The sequence below is a fragment of the Morus notabilis genome, unplaced genomic scaffold (assembly GCF_000414095.1).
Source record: "Morus notabilis unplaced genomic scaffold, ASM41409v2 Scaffold264, whole genome shotgun sequence".
NCBI classification, from domain to species: domain Eukaryota; kingdom Viridiplantae; phylum Streptophyta; class Magnoliopsida; order Rosales; family Moraceae; genus Morus; species Morus notabilis.
Window position 1 is genome coordinate 498621 of NW_010368055.1, and position 18737 is coordinate 517357.

The window sequence follows — 18737 nt, forward strand, 5'->3', positions numbered from 1 at the left end:
CAAAAGAAAAATACATATAAATAGTTACATACATATCTCATTAATTGAGAAAACTTTTTGGCATCAACATACGTATCTCAGTTATGGTAAATAATATAACCAATTATGAAATAGATCTAAGCCGTTGGGTAAATAGGTAATAACTGGTTTAGTTTGTTGATTCGAGTTTTTTATTTTAATTAAGATGTGATTTTATGTGAAAATTTTTTACTGTAGTAAAAAAGTTATATGTAATTATTTTAAGAATTTTATACTATAACAAAACTCAAATTAATAAAATAAACGTGACCTACATGTCATTAAATTGATAAGTGTACCATATTTTTAATCCTCCTAATTATTTCTTGAAATTTCTTTTTCTTTCTTCTTGTTTTTGTTTTTTGGAAATTTTTTTTAAGATTTGATAAGAGTAACACCAGGAATGAACCAGTATACATGATTGGACGGCCATGATGTCATGATAACCGGACTTCACATCAAATCATTCCCTATTATTTAAAAACTTTTATATTCTCTCACCACCCCTTGTGTGGTCCCCGCAATATCCCTTCTCTCCCTCAGATCCAGCCGTGCAACGCGAATCATGAGATTCCCCCTCCACACCCCTTCGGTACACATTATAACATTTTATTATCTCCCATTTTAACTTTCTAATCTCATATCGCGTCATCTCGTCTTCTCCTAAAAACCTCACGAAACGATATAAACACACTCAAAATATCACCACCCCAGGTGGCTCCACGCCCTTACGTACACCCGTTTTATGCGGCTCCTCTTCGTCGACCAGCGGATAAGATCACCCCACCCTCACACCAGATCGAACGGTTCACGTTTAACTGTGACCCACGTGTGACGATCATAACGGTTGATCATCGTTACTAGCGTAAACCCCACCACACCTTTTTAACCATGGTTAGATTTTAACCCCACCCCCTTCGCAACATAAAAATCCTTATCCTCTCTCTCTCTATTCTTTTCTTTCTATCCTATTTTTTACTCTCTCTCTCTCCGCTCTCTGCAAGTATAAGCTCGTCAATGGAGTCTCAGATCTAACCAAGAGCTCAAATCTGAAAGAAAAACAGCACGCGCTCCGCGAACGGCGTCTTTTTCTTGCGAACTCTGCGAAATCGAGAGCTCAGGAAGTGTGAGAGAGAGGGGGAAAGTCTTCGGAAGAGTTTCGGGAGAAGACTCTGGAAGTGGTGGCGGTAATGCTGAGAATGGCGAGCTCGTTTCCCGAGGAGGTGCTGGAGCACGTGTTCTCGTTCATACAGTCGGACGCCGATCGGAACTCGATCTCGATGGTGTGCAAGTCGTGGTACGAGATCGAGCGGTGGTGCCGGAGGAGGATCTTTGTCGGCAACTGCTACGCTGTGAGCCCTAGAATGGTGATCAGGAGGTTCCCGGATGTGAGATCCATCGAGCTGAAGGGGAAGCCGCACTTCGCCGACTTCAATCTGGTGCCGGAGGGCTGGGGTGGCTATGTCGACCCTTGGATCTCCGCCATGGCCATGGCCTACCCCTGGCTTGAGGAGATCAGGCTCAAGAGGATGGTCGTCACGGACGAGAGCTTGGAGCTAATAGCCAAGTCCTTCAAGAACTTCAAGGCCTTGGTGCTCTCCTCCTGCGAGGGTTTCAGCACCGACGGCCTCGCCGCCATTGCGGCCAATTGCAGGTTTGTTTTGCTTTGTACTGCGTTCTCAGTTTCGATTTGGATTTGTTTCCCGTTTTGGGCTTGGTTGGAAAATGGCGGAAAGAAGAGGAAAGTTCGGGCCTTGAATTAGATTTTATTAATTTAGTAAATGGAAAGTTATGTTCTTTTCATTTTTTATTAGTCTCTCGGGGTCTGTTTTGGTAACGGAGAAAGTTCAAGTGAGGGAGTGTGTCAAAGTCGATCTTTTTCTATGTGATATTTTTGTCCTTCGTTTGGTTTGGTGAAATGAGTGAGCTTTCTTGAACCTCACCTTGTAGTTGAGCTATAGAGCGATAGATTGGAGGCTTTTTAATGGGTTTTCTGACAGTAAGAAGCCATTCTATATCTGTTCAAATTTTCAGCGTTTTCTCACCTAATTTATAGATGTTATGGTGTTTTGAGTTAGTTACGACGGTGAACGCGTTAGAGATCTGATGTGCTTCGGTTTTAAGTTTATGTTTAGGTTTTTCAAAAGCCAAATGAGTTTTCTTCTATGTAACGTCTCACTTTCCCTCTTAGACTAGCCTATGCTCTTCCGGAGAAACTTTAATTCTATGCCATTGTCTGTAGTTCAAATGGTTTTGGCCTCTACATTTGGAAGCAATGGAGGTCGGCCTCTGTAAGTTGTGTTTGTGGCACCAATCTCTCTGCGCAAAATCTAGTGAAGATCGTTTTGGTTTTGGTTGCTTTTTTCCCTAGCTGCTTTGTTTCTTATGGTCTATTCTGAGTCTCTGACCTGAGGTTGCTTTCAGTCTTATGATAGTTGCTCTTTTGGATAGTGTGGGTTTCTTTCAATTTTCACGGGATTCTCTTTTTTGTACCTTTTGTTTTTTCTTTATTTGTGTATATATATATATATATATGTATGTATTTTTGCCCTAAGTAAAAGTTTTAGGTCTCGCTTCGCGGATTTGAGTTTTTAATTCAAGTTGAGACGATATATTTTCTGAGAGTTTTTAATTGTAGTAGAAAAAGTTACATGTGACATTTAGCTTTTAATTGTAGAAACTTAAAACTGAAAACTCGAATCGATAAAATGAACGAGACCTTAGTCTATTTGAGGAGTGAGGGCTTCAGATTCTTACTTTGTAAATTTTCCTTTTTGTGTGATATTTTTTTTTTCAAATAAAGGTGCCAAATAAGTTACGCACACACGTCTCATTGTTGGCAATGACGCAGCCCTGCAATTACATTTGATATATAATCTATTATTTATGCTCTTTTCCTTTTCTACTTCTAGTTTTGTTCGTAAACTGTTGTGCTGAGCAATGTAAAATGCCTCTTGCCTTTCTTCAATGGGTCTGCGGTTTGCCAATGCAGGAATTTGCGAGAGCTAGACTTGCGGGAGAGTGATGTGGATGATCTGAGTGGCCACTGGCTCAGCCATTTTCCTGATACTTACACCTCACTAGTTTCCCTTGACATTTCCTGCTTAGGGTCTGAGATGAGTTTCACTGCCTTGGAACGCCTCGTGGGTAGGTGTCCCAACTTGAGGAGTTTGCGGCTTAACCGGACTGTACCTATTGAGAAGCTAGCCAACCTACTTCGGCAAGCACCTCAGCTAGTTGAGTTAGGCACAGGAGCCTACTCAGCTGAGTTGCGACCTGAAGTCTTCTCGAACCTAGCAGGAGCTCTTTCAGGCTGCAAGGAATTGAAGAGCCTATCTGGGTTTTGGGAAGCAGTGCCGGCTTATCTTCCAGCTGTTTACTCTATTTGCCCTGGGCTGACATCATTAAACTTGAGTTATGCTGCTATCCAGAGCCCACACCTTATCAAGCTTCTTAGCCATTGTCCGAAATTGCAGCGTCTATGGGTATGATTCTTTTTGAATTTTTCTGTGAATTATGGTATCTATTGACTAGCATCCTGTTTGAGGTGTGACTCTTAGATGTTCGTAGATGTGATGACTTTCTGCTTGCTGCTACATTCTTTATCTAATTGAGGACGTGACTACAGGTTTTGGATTACATTGAAGATGTTGGCCTTGAGGCACTAGCAGCATCTTGCAAGGATTTGCGAGAACTAAGAGTATTTCCATCGGACCCATTCGTGGCAGAACCAAACGTGTCATTGACAGAACAGGGCCTTGTCTCTGTTTCTGGAGGCTGTCCAAAGCTTCATTCAGTTCTGTATTTCTGCCGTCAAATGTCTAACGCTGCCTTGACGACCATTGCCAGGAACAGACCCAACTTTACATGCTTTCGACTCTGTATTATTGAGCCACGAACTCCTGATTACCTGACCCTCGGGCCACTGGATGCGGGTTTTGGAGCTATTGTTGAGCACTGCAAGGACCTTCGGCGCTTATCTGTCTCTGGTCTCCTTACCGATCGTGCCTTTGAGTACATTGGTACTTATGCAAAGAAGCTAGAGATGCTGTCTCTTGCTTTTGCCGGAGACAGTGATTTGGGGCTTCACCATGTCTTGTCTGGTTGCGAAAATCTTCGGAAGCTGGAGATCAGGGACTGCCCATTTGGTGACAAGGCACTTTTGGCCAATGCTGCAAAGCTGGAGACAATGCGATCCCTTTGGATGTCTTCTTGCATGGTGAGTTATGGAGCATGTAAGCTGCTTGGTCAGAAGATGCCCAGGCTAAACGTTGAGGTTATTGATGAGAGGGGACCTCCAGATACAAGGCCCGAGAGCTGCCCTGTTGAGAAGCTCTACATTTATCGGTCTGTTGCCGGGCCAAGATTCGACATGCCTGGCTTTGTTTGGACGATGGATGAAGATTCTTCTGCACTACGGCTTTCTTGAAAAGATCGCAAGTTTCAAGCCACATAATTCAAACCCCTCTGATGTCTCGAGTTGAAAGTGAAAAAATATAGCAGGTACATGCTTTATAGGGTACTCACTGTTCTCCATTTGATTTATATCGTAGCTTAATATATGTTGCAGCAAGCTCTGATTGGAGTAAAACCAGGGGTATGCAGAGTAATACAGAGAGAGAGAGAGAGAGAGAGAGAGAGAGAGAGAGAGAGAGAGAGAGGCACAAGAGCTCGATTGCCATTCATTTTACTCTTTGGCTGAGCTATGCGATACCAATTAGTAGTAATATTAATAAAAAGAGAGAGATATAAACTCCTGTTGTCGTATGTATTCATTCAGAACAGAGTTTTAATTTTATTCGGGAATCCTTCAGTATACTATTTATCTGCAGACTTATTTATATTTTCGCATGTTTATGCATTTATTTGTGCTGCATTGTTTTCAGCAAGCAGCAGGAAGTTAATTATCGTGGACCCATCTTTGTATCAATGTTATTAAGCCTCTTCCCAAGGAATAATAAAGCTTCATATTCTAATGCACTTTGCCAGTGGTGGTTTTCTTTTTATTTGCATGTTCTTGAAGCTCGTAGGTTCTTCTATGATGCAACTGCAGAAAAATTAACTGAAAACGAATGCCTCATCGTGCCAAAGATGTGTGTGTGTGTGTGTGTGTGTGTACATGCGTTCATAACATAAACTATTAACAAATTTGAATACATAGTAAATTTTTGGGATACGACTTTTTGTATGTTGCGAATTCGGAGTTTAATCAACCTCCTTCAAATATTCTAGGAAAGTGTTAAGAGCCTTACCTGGTATTCTTGGATCTACTATATATATTTTTATGATAGTTTGTCAATCTTGTTCCTAAAATTCCACTGACTCTGCATTGTGCAAAATTGGTTCTTTTCTATCTTGACCATCGGAGAGGAAAAATGTACTTAAATTATGCAGGGAATTCAGGAATTATACAGAGAATATACATAACGTTATATGATCAAGTTGAGCTACGTAGAAAGATGATGACTGTTCGACATTCTTGAAAAGAGGAAAAGAAAAAAAGGGGGAAAAAGTATAATGACCAGGCGTAATCATCCGGGGCTGGCTTTGTATGCAAAAGGTTACTCTGTTCTGAGTTCTGACGCTAAAATAAAGTCAGAAGAAGAAGACTTTAGAGAAAAAAGAAAAAAAAAAAAAGAAACACAGATTCATGAATTCTTACATGATGAACTTGCATGAGTAGAACGTAGCTGGCAATTTGGCTTCCCAAAAATGATAATACTCTTACTAAACAACCAAAGAATGAGAAAAAATGAAAAATGAAGGGCTTATTTTTTTTGAGTGAAAAACTCAAAAAAAAAAAAGGCAAATCGAGTTATAATTTTATTTGAGTTCATATTTTTTTAAGTTTAAATTTGAGTTTAAACTCGAGTTCAAGTTTCCCCTTCAACTTGAGTTTAGAAACTCGAACTCAAATTAATGAACATTATTTTTTCTATTCTTAAAAATGTTATAATTTTTTCGTTTTAATTCTGATTGAGATGATTTTTTTTTCTATGTGTTAACAATGAAAAGACGAATAAAACTCGACCCATATACCATATTAAAATTTTTCATCAGCATTGAGTTTTTATTAAAATACTATATAAATACAAATTCAAGTTTTGGCTCACTCAAACACAAACTCAAAATGATTCTTATCTCAAATGTACACAACCAAACACAAACTCAAGTTACAAATTCAACTCAAGTTATAACTCAAATTCAATTCAAGAATTATACTCAAGTTAAACTCCAAAAAAACAAGCCCGAAACGTAGAAAAACTAACAAGAAATTTTCAAACACTTTGTTAAAACAATTTTATTAGAAATTTAACACACTCTACTGTGTTTCCTACGATATGTTAGTTGATTGAAACTTTTGACGGGTAATATAAGGAGGGAAATCAGGAAAGCAAACGAACAAGAAAATTACTGGACGGTAAAATGGAGAAAAAGCTACCAATTGAGGAACGCAAACAAGCCAGAAAATTACTGGACAGTAAAATGGAGGAAAGCAAGTCTGGTAAATGCTCTGCTCTCTCAGTTATGGTAACCTTTAACTTTTCCTTTAATTTTTATCGGGGGGAGAGAGAGAAAGTCGACTGTGGAGGCACGTGATGGATTCGGTGACATCGGATGGCGTCCACAACTTTTTGCATCATTCACCCTCTCTTTTCTAGTCCAACACCACCACCACCACCTGATGAGTGATGACCCACCCAGCAACCAAAGTATTAAGGCTATAAATTATAATGGTATTAAAACTGCCTGCTGTGTTTAGTATACAATTAATCTTTTTTTAAAAAAAAAAATTTGACAAATTTTATTGTAAGTTCTTTTAATCATACAAAATTCACTTCTAATGTCATATTTAATCAAAATTAACTACACGACTTTTTTCTCAATGTAAAAGAAATTTTAAAGACAACAATTTTATTGAGTATCATTAAAAATAAAACTTTTCGAAAAACACTATATTTACTATTCTTAAATGTAAGAAAAATCAAAGATCAAATTTATCACTTTTAGGATTTCTCCCTACTTCATTTCATGTTTTTTTTTTTTTTTTTGGCACGTCTAATTTTGTCTAAATCTGACATGAAGAGAAATTCTACATGATCTCCCAATTGTAAATAATAATGGGTACATGCATTACATGCAACCTATCTTCATGAATCATCTGCACGAATTAATGAAACGAGTTACGAAACTTAAGTGATATTGTGAGACCCTAACTATGGGGAAATCCCACCACAAAATTTACCTTGACATCAAAAGTGCATTCTATGTGATTATATAAAAATACAAGGATGAATTTTGTCTAGTTAAAAAGCACAAAATAATCCCGTTATTTTAATAAACATGTAATAAATCTGTGCATGCTGATTAAATAGGCGGCTGAGTTTCTTTTTCGCGCCGAACAATCATCTTCTACCTAATAACAAATTTTATTGTCGCCAATTGAAGCAAAGTCCAAAGTAAGAAGAAAAGGATTCATTCAAATTAGACACTCATTTAATTTCTCACTCTTAAAAACCCCTTTTTTCTCTGAACCCCTAATTAATTCCAAAAATTGATGAAGATGAACCGAATAAATGAAGAGTAAATTTTATTCAGCAACAAAAAAAAAAAAAAAAAAAAATAATTGAAGAGTAGTTCACATGTTAAACTAATTTCAGGGCAATTTCGTCTTTCCACTATAAACACAGGTCACGTGGGGCGTCACGTGCTTTCTCCCGTTAATATTTAGACGGATCTTGACAGAAATGTCTTAATTATACCAATTTAAAGAGGTTGGAGGTCGTTTTGCTAAAATTAAAAGAATATGAACAAAACTGTCACCTACTGAAGAGGTTGGAGACTATCTGTACCAATTACCCTTTTCAATAAGAAATAGAAAATTTCTCTGATGTTTCCTCTTTGGGAACATCAGTGTTTCATGTTTATCAGCTGCCTGATTTTTATTATTTTTCAATCTGATTTAATTTTTGACTAAATTTAATACAAATGCAACAATTAATAAATAAAAAACATAAGTATTTTTTAAAAAAAAGAACATCAGACAAAGTTCTTAAAAATATACAAAAACACCTACAAATAAAGAAGAAAAAAAATTCGAGAACAGGAAAAGAAGCAAAAGGACAGGTTAGACTGAAAGTAACGTAACAAGGAGACCCTATCTCACTCTTCCAACTCCAACCACAGATCCTGATAGAGGAGAGAAGAGACCAAAAAAAAAAAAAAAAAAAAAAAAAGTGGGTGAATGAAAGAGTGAAAAATGTGTCCGTTGAAAGAGAGGCCCTCACAAAAATTTGCATACATTTTATTGGTTGATGATGGCCACACGTTTGAGGGAATTGATGATCATGATGATGATAATGATGATGATAATAATCATGATCACCATCACCATCATCATCATCATCAGTTTTATGCTCCTTACACTCCTTTTTGCTTATAATTCTTCTGTTGATTTCGTCACCATGTTTTATTTTAATTTTTAATTTTCAATCTTCATTTTCATTTTTTTTTTTACCGTTTCACCCTAACCCATTATGATTCCACTGTAGCTGGTTGATGTTGAATGATTATAAAGTTACAACGGTTCAGTTAAAGTTGCAACGGTGTTCAGTGTTACAGTGTATATATAAATATATATATATATAGATTGAAGATGGGTTTACTGGGGAAAATAAAAATGATTCTGACTTTAGAATCATGATTAGATTCCTTTATTCTGAGTCCCCAAAAAAAGAGAGAAAGAAAGAACAAGAAGAAAGAAACAGAAAAGAGAGAAATGGCTTTAAGGTGGTTATTGTTTGAAGCTTGAGGGTAATAGTGTTTGTGCCCAATGGTACGTTATTTGTGCTGGTAGCTTCAGAACTATGTTGGGGGTCTTTTGAGCCAATTTGTATTCTGTTGTAACTGTAAGTCAACTAAGTTATTGGAGAATTGTGGGCAATCTATATATATATATATATAAAGTTATAGTATTTTTTTGTATCTGAGGCTAAATCTATAGTATAGTTACTTTTATTGTTTTTATGTGTAAATTATATTTCAAAAAATAGTATATTTGAATTTTGAATAAAAGTGAATTCCTCTAATTCATGATTCTGGGCTTTCAATTCTTAAAACCCAACTGAAAATACAAATAGAAAGCCCAACTCAATGCAAAAGCAGAAAGCTGCAGCTTGAAGTCAGCTTCTTCTTCTTCTTCTTCTTCTTCTCTTTTTTTTTTTTTTTTTTTTTTTTTTTTTAAAAATTCTCTAATGTGCAAAACAAAATGGATTACTTTTCAGAATAATCTAATGTGCAAATCAGAATGGATTACTAATTAGGTGTTATCACGAATCATCTTTAAGTTAGGTTTTTTTTTTTTTGACCACTATAAGTTAGGTTTATCTTGACAAATAACACTTTTTTCTTTGGAAAGGTATGCCAAGCAGAGACTGATAATACTTGGACCATAGAAAAATTTCATACAGCGGATTAGAGACTTGTATTGTTGGCTTATTTCATTTTATTTTATTTTTTCAACCCCACATTTTTTTGAGACGTGTTTATCACGGCAAAGAATACTTTTATTTTTGTCCCTGTTCTGAAATGCATGTCAAAAGACGGTTGATTAGCATAGAAAGTCGCTTTCCTTTTCAAAATTATATATATATTTATTTAAGAGAAGAACAAGTGCTTGAACCGATGCAAACGTATGACATGTGGATTAAAAAAAAGATTAATTTTAAAAATTCTTCCTAAATTATGACCATTTTAACACTTTACCTTTTAAATTTTAAAAAATAACAACCGTTCTCCTTAAATTTTATTCCGTTAATAGTTTTCTCATTCCATTACAATGTGACAGAAATCACTCCGTATCAAGTACATGACCTATATGAGAAGTATATTATCGTAAATTAATCAATCTTATATTATTAAAAAAACCGTTAAAAAACTCAAAATACAACCCATTCTGTCTTTTTTTTTTTGGGTATTTAGAGTTGTTGGTTGATGGATGTAGCATCAAATTTTCTTTAAATTTTAAAAAGTAATATTCATTCCTCCTAAACTTTATTCCGTTAATAAGTTTTCTCCTTCCATTATAATGTGACAGAAATCGCCCCGTATTAGGTACATCATCTATCTAAGAGGAGTATTACCGTAAATTAATTTGCAACAACCCTAAATTATTAAAAAAACCGTTAAAAAACTCAAAATACAACCCATTCTGTCCCCCTTTTTTTTTGTATTTATAGTTGTTGGTTGATGGATGTAGCATCAAATTTTCTTTGAAACTTCTTTGCAAAGAGCATCCACCAAGCCACTGAAAATTTGATACTCATTTGCTTATACAGAGAAATCACAATAAAATAATAAGATTTTGAACGCTGCGACAGAAGAAAAAGGGCGCGTTCAGAGCATTCTCTGAAATGAATTCTAAGCATCTTTGAATTCATCTTCGCGTGGTATTGTTATTCGTTTTGCAAATTCTATGGTCATCTTTTTCTTCTTCAACAGGGCAATATAGGAAAGAGAAGAAAAGTAAGTGTTGGAAACACTTATCAGCATCGGCCAGATCTAAATAAGAAATCAGTTTTCATCATAAGATGCAAATTATGATCAATTATTATAACCCAGAAATCTATTCAAAATGGGCACTAAGAAATCGTGTACAAAACTCGGAAAAAAAAAAAGAAAAACTGAAAAGCAAAAAGATTAAAGTGCTTACTGGGTAAGAGGCAAATGAAATTGAGCAACACAACGCTTTCAAACTTCCAACTCTTGCACATTGGCAAACTTTTTATTGATGAACAATATAAGGAAAAAAAGGAACGAAAATGAGGAACGAAGATGGTGAATTTTTTCAATAAAAATAGAGAATTATTTGATTAAGAGGGTGTAAATGTAATTGTGCTTTCAATTCTCACTAAATAAGTGACATGTGACAATTTCGTTACTCATTGTAACAGAAGGGGCAAAATTGTTAACGGAATAAAGTTCGGGGGGGGGGGGATTTTGAAATTAATAAAAAAAAAATGATTGCTTTCATTTTTGGCCTCAACCCTGAAACTTCAAAATGTCACAAATTGCACTTGAAATTATACTTTTTTATCTTATGTTTCTCTTTAATCACTAAAATCATTAAAGCTTGATGGAAACAATCGTGTTAACCTCACATACTGATTAATTAAAGAGTATTTTAGGCAAATTACACCTTTTAAAATGAAATTAGTCATTACACATTTCGTTAGCCGACGAGCTCATGTAGAGAGAGATCGTAACTTTTTACCCTTTTTTTTTCAATTTTCAAATTTATTTAAATATGATTTGTTTAAAATATTTAACTGAGCATATGAGTGTCACATGGTTGATTTTATCGAGGGGCCAAACATGGGACAATAAACATAGTTTATGGTACAATTTATAACATTTTAAATCTTAGGGTCAAAATGGGATAAAGAGTGTAGTTCGAGGGGTCGAAATTGACATTAAGAGAAGCATATATTATTTCTACTTTTGTTGTTGTTGTTGAAAAGGGCAGGCACTACATTTGTTGTATGCCTTATTAGTCGGTGTAAATGGTCATGTATTGACACAATCTGCCGCCCAAGTAGAAGAACCTGACCCAAGAAAATTCAAATAATGACTAATGACTGATACATGAGAAGACTTGACAAAGGGCGGACTTGACTTTACTTGTTTCAACTTAAATTATATCTCCAGCATCTAGTATTGTTGTATTAGTGCTCTCTTCCTTTCACCATTTTGGCAGAGAAGATAATAGCCAGAGAACCCCCTCCCCGCCGCCCCCCCCCAAAAAAAAGCAGGAAAGAAGGACAGAAAATAAGGGGGTCGTTCTTTCCTAGCAATGGGAAAGATGGTTTGCTCGGAGCTAGATGAAGGCTTGGATCTGTCTAGATTTCTAATGGTGATTGTTATAGTTCTCACCCTCATGGTCATCTGCAGACCGCCTCCTAGGCAAAACGTTCTCGCCGTGCATCGCATCCGTTGACAATTTTGTTGTCGATTTCAGAATTCTCAGGCTGGTCAAGCCAAGTATTTTCCTCAGGCTGTGTGAGTGTTATACAGCTCAAGCTACTTCTTGTTTTTCTCTCTTCTTATCTTGTGGGCTATGTATGATTTTATAATTTCAACGAGTGTTTTCATATTGTTATGCACGTGTAAATCCTGCTATGTGATTGTTGCATGGCAATTGATAAAGGAATCTTAACGGTTATGCAGTTTTATACTTGCGATGAACGGTTGCTCGCTCTTAGTTAGGGAAGCAAGAAGGCTAAAATAAATCATTACACGAGTCCTCTCGCTGATTGATGGCTAATGGAGATGAGAGCTTAGTGTCGTAGAAATTGGCTAAATGAGAAATGGGTTCGTCTGTTTTCAGCCACGTAGGAGAAATAACTGTAATTTTTATTTGACAAATTTGCCTCTCTGATGTGATGAATGATATATCATAAACATAAACCACGGATAATTTGTTCTATTACAGCTCTTACAGTATTTGATGGTACCAACAACTAACGCTGATACCTTGCAAAACATAACAAATTAAGAAAACATGTGAACTGAGTACACTAGCATTTATGATGACCAAGATACAAACGCAAAAACACTCCCTATTGAGAGTTGGAGAACTTTTATCAACTATTATTGCTCTTTGAACCTTGAATTGTCTCCAAGAGACGTTCGATTCTGTACTTCATAACAGGCTGACCGCTACGCGTCTTCTTGTACATCTTTTCCTTCACGGCCTTCCTGCGCGCTTTGGCATTTTCCCTTTCTTCTTTCTGTTTCTGAATAATTGCCTCTCTCTCCATCTTTTCCTTCTCTTCCTCTTCACGCTTCTTATCGTATATTTCTTTCAAACTAAACTTCCCTTTGTTCTTGCCCTTCTTGCTTTTCTTATTCATCATCTCACTGTTGCGTTCTGTTTCGTTATCATCCTGGGACAAGCAATAAAAGGATATGTAACTATCATCTCCAAAAGCAAGGATCCACTTAAGAGAGCGTTTTGAATTATAGCGCGTCTTAATTTTCTTGAGGACAGCAACATCATGCCAAATTGTTGGAACATAGAATTATCAAACAATCAAACAACTGTATGTCATATATAAGGTTAAGAAGATTCAAAATTCTCCTCAAAAACCATAAATCTCGAACTCAAGTACCAGGTATGAATGTGTGAAAAGTAATGCAAATTTTTGAGAAAATACTCAGCCTTGTCGAATAATCCCTTAGAAAAATTGACGAGCTACCCAACATATTAGCATTTAGGAAAATTCTCAGACAAGGAGGTAGAGAGAGAGAGAGAAAAAAAAAAAGCTCTAGATAGACACAGTTTTAAGCCATCAGATTTTCATGAAGTTTTATTAAATTGTTCATATTTTGCTTAATACAATATGATTCTAGTGTAATATGCGATTTAGAACCATGTCTTATTAATAGTTATTTTTTCCTTTCATAAGCTACCAAATAATTCTCCAATCAATTATTTAGATTCAAACAGTTTCTGGAGAGACCAATAAAAAGGAAGCTTTGCCTTTTTACAGATTCTCTTGATCGAGTCTCTGTTTTGTATTCTTTTTCCTTTCTTTAATAATATTCTCCTCTTTTTGAGGAAGTTTCATTCAAAAAAATAAAAAGGAAGCCAAAATCAAATCAAATAAACTAGATGTAATTCACATCCAACCTCTTGGGGTCTTATAATCGAGGAAAGATCATTCTGTTGACCTTGCTGTTTTATTGACTTCTTAAACTTGCTGACATATTTAGCATTCTTATAGAACTCCTTTTGCTTCTCTGCAAAACAACATCAAGAAACCCGTCAATTAAACAAATAAAATACAGAAGCAAAAGATAGAAACAATTTCACTATCATTCACAACATAATAAGTTAATAACCAAGCATCCAATTAATATTACTCTCACATGAGCTTCTTCAATAATTCCTTTTAATATGCAAGATATCAAATTCGGATTTGCAATCACCATCACATTTTTCGGTTGAAACAATGCCAATTTGTTTACTTTACTCAATCTGACATAACAAATATAACCAAGAAAAGTTTGGAGGTTTTTTTTTTTTTTTTTTTTTTTTTTTTTTTAAACAAGAGAAAAAGTTGAACTATTCTCTCAACATATAGAACTTAAACTAATATACTAAAAAGAAAAATCCTATAACCAAATTCATTGTAATTACAGTAAATTTTTTTTTTTTAAAGTTTTTTCCGTATTCAGCTGAATGCACCGACATTATATGATCAAATTTAGGAAAAAAAAGCAAAGAAAAAAAAGAGGGATTTGTACTTATTAAAGCTGGATTGTAGTAGTTCCTATTCGATTTGGCGTTGAAGGCTTCGAGCGAAAGGCCACTCGTCATGTTCTTCGCCTTATTGTTTCTTCTCTTCATGTTCACCGATTTGGGGCCGCTAATTTCGCCTCTTTTCGCCTCGTCTTTTGGGGGCCAATTCTTCATGTTTGAAGGGATTTCGGAAATAGTGAGGAATTTGATCGAAGAATGGATGAATTAGGGCACACAGAGGGTCGGATGAAAGAGAAAAAAAGGGGAATGAATTGTTGCGAATCAAAACGACTGCAGTTTGTGGCGTACGCGATGAGAGGTGGCCCGGCGGCGCCCGGAGAAGGAAGGAAGGAAGGAAGGAAGGGGCTGCAGCGGCGTGTGACTCTGCTCTCTCTTGCTAAGCTCTCGTGCTAATGCTGCGGTTCTTTAGACAAAAAATGAATTAAAACAAAAAATTCACTCCAGTTTCTAAAACGACGCCGTCCGGACGACTGAGTATTAAAATGAGTATATGGGCTTACGAGACTAACGTATGAATTTCTTTTTTGAAAAAGGGTGAATTTATTTTGAGGGTGTATGAGTCTGAATTTTTATTTTTTAATTTTGATAAATAATTTTTTGTTAGTGTAACTATTTAATTAAAAAGGTTATGAATTAAGAGTAAATAGTAAAAATTTTGATCTGTGCATTTTTAAGGGATATTTATTAAGATTAAATTCTCTATTTTTTCTTTTTTTATGAGAAAATTGCATATTCTATCTCTTAAATATTCGACTTACTAAAAATATTATTTTTAAGAGAAAGAGGAAAATATGCCAAGACTTGAGATGAATTAAAATTAATAGGCCAATAGTTTACATAAGTTAATAAATAGGCCAAATTACTGTTTTTGTTCATAACATGTCTGGTTATGAACCATAACTTGACAAGTTATTATCCATAATTCACGGTTTTTGTCCATAATTTGTCTGGCTATAAACCATAACTTGACAAATTTATCCATGACTTATCTGGTTATGAACCATAATTTGACAAGTTATGGCCTATTAATTTTTACAACTAAAAATTAGCCTATATACTTTTTTAAGCTTTTCATATTGGTCTATTTTCTACTAATATTAACTAGTATAATTTAAAAGGTAGAAATATATGAACTAATCTCACGAGAATAAAAATAAAAGGGGTTGCATTTTAAGGGTATCTTTAAAAATTAGCATTTTTTTGGCAGTTGACTATGTATGGACTACTGGGCTGTTGGGCTTATGAGACAAGTGTGGACTATAGGGCTGCGCTTCAACTTAGCCCTGTAGGATTTTTATTTTATTTTATTTTATTTTTTGAGAATCCTGTATGATCTTATTTGCATAAAACTTGTTAATGGAGAAAATTAGTGAGATCATCATTACATATATTGCTCTAAGATTTTTATTTTTTACTCTTTATTAATACATTTTTAACTAATACAATACTTTAACTAAAGGCTATTAGTCAAGAGTAAGAAGTGAAAATCTAAGACTGTGCATTTTATGGGGTAGTTGTCTATCCTTTTAATTAATATAGTTTTTTTTATATCTAAGACCATGCATTCTAAAAAGTATTTATCTCCTTTTCACTTGTTAATATGACTAAGAAATAGTTGCACAGTTGCAAAGACATGCATGGTGTTTGATGTTTGATTCTTCTTTTTTTTTTTTTCAACTTAAAATGTTAGCAAGTTAATTGTATCAAGCCTAGTAAAATCACAAATATAAAATATCTTTAAATTTTTAGGTTGTTTTTAAAAAAAAGTGCAATTAGGCTTAATAAGCTCAAACAATGCCCGCCTCAAACCGCCCTGCCTTGCCTCATACCATCGATTTTCTAAACCGTCTTTTTCCAACCTAAAAACCGCTAAATTGGCAAGTTAATGGCGTATCACTAATTGAGGATCGGGGGATTAGGGGGCTTTTACGTACCTTATAATAATAAGGGTGATGGAGGGAAATAGATAGGCTAACATTTGGAAGGAATTAAAATTAATAGGCTAAAACTTTAGAAAAGTTAATAAATGGGCCAATTTAAGGTAAATTTAGATTTATAAACAATAAATTTCTAAAAATACCCTTAAATGAGAATTCCACTCAAAATCCTAATATTTGTCCCTCTCTCTTCACTCTAAACTATCATCCTCTCTCTCTTCCCTCCGCCGCTCTCTCTCTCTTCCCTCCGCCGCTCTCTCTCTCTTCCCTCCGCCGCTCTCTCTCTCTCCCCTCCGCCGCTCTCTCTCTCTCCCCTCCGCCGCTCTCTCCCTCTTCTGTCGTGCTCTTTCTCTCTCTCCAAAGCATTGATTTGCACACTGTCGAGCATCTCTCATTTGTTGGATGCGAGCGCCGCCGTCAGAAGAGAGAAACAGGGAGGAGTAAAACTAGAGAGAGAGCGGCAAGATAGGCATGTACTAATATCTCATCATTGAATTTGTGAACCATAAAATGACAAAATATTCGGTTTTTATTTATTTTGGACTCTTCTTGAGATCAATTAGCATGTCATCAACCCTGGCATCATATAAGAAGATAATGAACAAAAACTCCATTAAATTATCTCTGGTCAATGATCACCTTTGATCATTTGTTCAACCTAGCCTTTACCATCTTTTTTGAGTAATTTTTTTTTTATTTTTTTATAAAAAATTAAGGTGGGGATTCAAACTCGTCACCTTATAATAGAAGCAAAAGTGAAATTATGTCCTTTTTTTCTTTTGAATGGAAATTATGTCTTTTTGAGTAATTGGTTAACTACATTCTGCACAAAATTTTTCCCTTTGCTAATAAGCTTGATTTCCATAGACATATTTTATCCCTAGGCAATGGCCACCTCTAATTTTAATTTCCCAAAATTTTACCGTCCTTTTTGGGCAATAAATGGATTTTTTATAAACAGTTTTTCTAGGCAATAAATTGATTGATATAGAAAGCAAAAAGGTTACTTCCTCCTTTCTTTCCGCCCAAGTATTAAACAGATAATGAAGGTTATATAAATATATAATAAAAAAATGGAGAATTTTACTTATAAGGTCATGGAGACATATAATAGACCAAGGTACAATTCTGTGCATGTTTGCACGTATTTAATATCATTTTCAACCAACAGAAATCTTACACGTACGACTCATTTATGAAAACATAAAAATAATAAAAAGGAAAAAACTTACACGACCAGGTAGCTGGAAAATCTTTATGATAGCATGAGGAGAAATCAAATTAAACAACATGATAAACCTTGTATAAACGCTTCCAATATATTTTTTCTGTCTAAATTCCCTTCCCCTCTAGTCTCTTCTTCTACTTAATTCTTTTTAACTAATTACACATTTGCATATATTTATAGCCAATACACATCTCATGCAATTCTCAACTTTGGTTTATAAATGCCTTAGCTAGCTATGATCACACTATCATAGTTACGTCATTATTGTTTCTCTCTGAGCTTGGAATATTATTGCCATTAATGACGGTCGCCTCTTGTACGGCGTTCGCCTGAGCGGCGACGTTTGGTGGCATCTCTTGAAGCTTAAACTCCGGCAACACCTCTTTCTTGGAATTCTTGAAGACAAGGTATAATATCATTTGTGCAATCCCGAACAAGAATCCTAGAATGTTTGGTGACTGATCATAATAAATGAACCCCGCATATTAGGTTTCGTTATTAGTATCTTAAATACATGTGTCAAAATGCTGTAAGTTCTGTAAAATAAATATTATTTACTACTTTGTCCCATCCTTTTTATCTTTATAGCAAGTTAAAATTTGAAAAATGCTTAGAGTGATAGTCCTATCAGTCTCATACTGCGGACCTATATTTTGTTAGTGAGTGGTGCTCGACAACACTAGTGTCTAATAACATTGTTCTAAATTTTAGTTTTACGACAAATGACATGTATCGTTCTTCGTACACAATGGAAAACATTTGAAGTAATTAACTCATGGTTAATATATAATAAGTTATAACTACCGCTATGAAGAAATCGTTGACAAGCAGGCCATAGAAGAACCACATTACAGCACATAGGGTTAAGCAGAATGACAACGCGAATGGCATGTATTCCACACTCCTTGTCTTGATTACTAGCCTCTGATCAAGAACCCAAGAAAACATGCATAATGAGACATCAAAGAAAAGCAATAATGATTAGTATATTTTTTCATGAATAATTTTACATTGAAGCTAGCTATAGTACTATCACTACAACAAGAAATGCCATTTGCGACGATATTTGTCGTCGCAAATAATAAAATATTTGTGACGACATGTCGTCGCAATTACTCCCCGTTTAAAAAAATAACCATGTCGTCGCTAATAACCTAAATGTCGTCGCAAATAATTTTGGAGCGCAAATTTTAATGGCGCGGATTTTTGCCGCCAAGGTAATCCATTTTTT

General features: G+C 35.2%; 3 protein-coding genes and 1 long non-coding RNA gene across 4 annotated transcripts in view; 2 read left to right on the forward strand and 2 right to left on the reverse strand.

Moving 5' to 3' along the window:
- The first annotated feature begins 971 nt into the window (after window positions 1–971).
- On the forward strand, window positions 972–4892 carry LOC21403364 (protein TRANSPORT INHIBITOR RESPONSE 1). The gene is made up of 3 exons (XM_010114437.2): window positions 972–1672; window positions 3011–3503; window positions 3647–4892. Exons 1-3 carry the CDS (start codon window positions 1209–1211, stop codon window positions 4445–4447), a joined length of 1758 nt encoding a protein of 585 aa, XP_010112739.2. The 5' UTR covers window positions 972–1208; the 3' UTR covers window positions 4448–4892.
- A 6763-nt stretch (window positions 4893–11655) lies between these two features.
- LOC112094702 lies at window positions 11656–12316 on the forward strand. Its single transcript, XR_002903648.1, has 2 exons — window positions 11656–12075; window positions 12244–12316. It is a non-coding gene; the product is annotated as an uncharacterized LOC112094702 (long non-coding RNA).
- On the reverse strand, window positions 12263–14722 carry LOC21403365 (rRNA-processing protein FYV7). Its single transcript, XM_010114438.2, has 3 exons — window positions 14326–14722; window positions 13709–13818; window positions 12263–12962 (listed from the first exon to the last, which is right to left on the reverse strand). Exons 1-3 carry the CDS (start codon window positions 14492–14494, stop codon window positions 12660–12662), a joined length of 582 nt encoding a protein of 193 aa, XP_010112740.1. The 5' UTR covers window positions 14495–14722; the 3' UTR covers window positions 12263–12659.
- A 2808-nt stretch (window positions 14723–17530) lies between these two features.
- LOC21403367 (bidirectional sugar transporter SWEET14) overlaps window positions 17531–18737 on the reverse strand; it is a 6120-nt gene continuing 4913 nt past the window's right edge. The window contains exons 5-6 of the mRNA XM_010114440.2: window positions 18311–18430; window positions 17531–17964 (exon numbers count right to left, since the gene is read on the reverse strand). Coding sequence (XP_010112742.2) covers window positions 17746–17964; window positions 18311–18430 — 339 coding nt within the window. The 3' untranslated portion in view covers window positions 17531–17745. The remainder of the gene's footprint in view (window positions 17965–18310; window positions 18431–18737) is intronic.